At 36.9% G+C, this 2500-nt stretch overlaps 1 protein-coding gene across 1 annotated transcript in view; it reads right to left on the reverse strand.

Annotated features, from left to right (window-relative positions):
• Positions 1–1235: 1235 nt before the first annotated feature.
• Positions 1236–2500, reverse strand: part of LOC138023032 (uncharacterized) — an 84796-nt gene continuing 83531 nt past the window's right edge. The window contains exons 30-32 of the mRNA XM_068870065.1: positions 2245–2436; positions 1573–1749; positions 1236–1306 (exon numbers count right to left, since the gene is read on the reverse strand). Coding sequence (XP_068726166.1) covers positions 1236–1306; positions 1573–1749; positions 2245–2436 — 440 coding nt within the window. The remainder of the gene's footprint in view (positions 1307–1572; positions 1750–2244; positions 2437–2500) is intronic.

Below are 2500 nucleotides of genomic sequence, written 5' to 3' on the forward strand. Positions count from 1 at the left end.
GTCGTACCAGCAGAGGCCCTTTGGCTCACACGTTCATACGACGAAACAAATCGTTTTCTGAGGATAAAATCGAGCTACCGGCCTATTAATCATTTGTCAGAAAGAAGGAATTCCTGTCATCTTTAGAAAATTAGATACGCATTGCTTACGTGTGGTACTAAAGTAACACAGCGCTTTATTCCATATTGTCAACTGAGCTGCGTTTTGTCTTCCAGGAGATTCAAGTTGTCTTTGCGTAATATGTAGCTCTAACACAGTGCTCGATATTGTTTTGGTATTGTATATTGTAGTGCCATGGTAGAAGTCTTAGATAAATAGCCCCCTGAGAAGACATGTGGTTACTAGCAAAGTACTGAACCCAAAGAGATTGAAGAAAATAAAAGTGAATCGAGAAACATTAATTGGCTTCTGGGCTGACATGTTGATCGTATTAAAGTTCCCTCACAACTTCTTTACACCACAAGTTTAAGCGTGCACTCTGAGCATCTGACAGCTTTGCAATACAAAAGTTCACTGAGGTTAAACCGTGTCCGGGGGGGGGGGGGGGGGGGGTTAGTATCTGGATGGGCGACCTAAAAATATATACTACTTCGTAACAGAAGCATAGGACCGAAAATTCTATTTTAACGCTAACAAATGCAAACCAAGAAAGGTACAGATTTTGTTAGCTTGCTCTATGCAAAAAATATACTTATGCAAAAGTAAATAAATATTGATACCAGTTTTAAGGAAGAGCAGAAGGTAGTTTTCAGGACGGTTGATGGAGAATAAAATATTTTGCCATCAGTAATAAAATTTATGACATGAAAACAACATTAATTTTGAACCACGGATATAAAAAGTTACCATCAGCGAAAAACATTTCGGGAGATTTTTGTTAAGTTGAATTTTGTTATTGTACTTTTGCCTGCACCGAGTATTAATCGAAAAATCGAAAGTGATATCGAATTCGGCGAAGCATCTGTGTCTGTTACTGGCAGGAAATTGGAATAAGAATCTGACAGTGAAGACTTAGAGGGGAAGACAAACTACATCAATGTAGACAGAATCAATCTACTTGAAACAGCATTTGAGGAAATAATAATAATGATAACAATAATAATAATAATAATAATAATAATAATTAATAATAATAATATTATTATTATTATTATTATCATTATCATTATTATTATTATTGTTCTTATTATTATTATTATTATTATTATTATTATTATTATACCAACCTCATCTTCTCAAAGTAGCGAATCACGCCCATGGCTACTTCGGGTTTTTTGCATATCCAACACCTCTCTAAGAATCCTTGCTGTGCCAAACAAAGTTGTTTTCTGTAACAGCCCTGTTTCAATGGTAATTCCCAGTTTCTCAAGCCATTTATCAAGTTTCCTCATCATCATCATCATCATCATCATCATTATCACAAGAGGGAATATCAGGAAACCTTCATCACAGATTTCAAGAATTGCAACAACTGAAGATGAAAGCTTCAGCTGAGGTCTGCAACTTGTTACATTAAAAAAACCTAAACTGAATACTACATGCATTTACTGGACCTGTAAAGTGAAAACTCACCTGGAAGCATGAACCCTGCCCCAAGCACCAAAAAAGCACCAGCCAACAAAATGCCTCCGAACTTTCTGCCTGAATACCGCCTCCTTGATGATCTAGTGTTGTTGTCCTGGAGACATTCTGGTCCTTTGTCACATCTGCCCTCAGAACTGGCATTATTTAGTATTATGTGCCAAACCCCTGTCAGTGAATGAACAAGACCTGATTTACCTTTGCAATACAGATAACAACCGAAGAAGAATCTTATTGACGTGAAAGAGGCAGAACAAAAAGAAAGCCTTTCGTTATTTTAACACTATTAAGTCTTAAAGCCATCAATGTCTGTTTCGACGTTCCTCTGATCCATGTAGCTGTAGCTTTGAATACCCGTAAAACAGAGCATTGATGGAGAAAGTGGGGAGGGGGGTGAAACGCGCGCACTGAGGGCCACAAGTTCATCAGTAACTCTAGTTCACTGTCACATGTTACCCTTGTAAAATAAGGACCTTTACCTTTAAGAGGTCATGTATAAATTAATGGGAGGACCTGTCCAACAATAGTATAATTATAGGAAATAAATGTTGCAGACCAAATAAGAACCCTTATATACATATTATATTTTTTTATATATCATATTTGCAATGCATTTAACATTCAAATATGAAAGAAAGGACGAATTTACTCTAGTACATGTACCTTGAAACAGAAGGAAAAAGAAACCAAGAACCCTAGGAACCAAGAAAGCCAGCAATCCAATGTAAAATGGTGGCAACCCCTTCTTAAAATCCTCATCTGGACTGTGAATACTGGCTGAGTCTATGAGAAATCTTCCATTGGAACTTGTGTCATCAGAGAAAGGCTTTGAGAATCCAAAGGTGCTTTTCAGCCCTGTAAAAGAATCACCTAATAAGCCCTGCTTAAGGACGGTGCCTACTAATTAAAGATATTTTTG

Source organism: Montipora capricornis, chromosome 11 (genome assembly GCF_036669925.1).
Source record: "Montipora capricornis isolate CH-2021 chromosome 11, ASM3666992v2, whole genome shotgun sequence".
In the NCBI taxonomy this organism is placed as follows: domain Eukaryota; kingdom Metazoa; phylum Cnidaria; class Anthozoa; order Scleractinia; family Acroporidae; genus Montipora; species Montipora capricornis.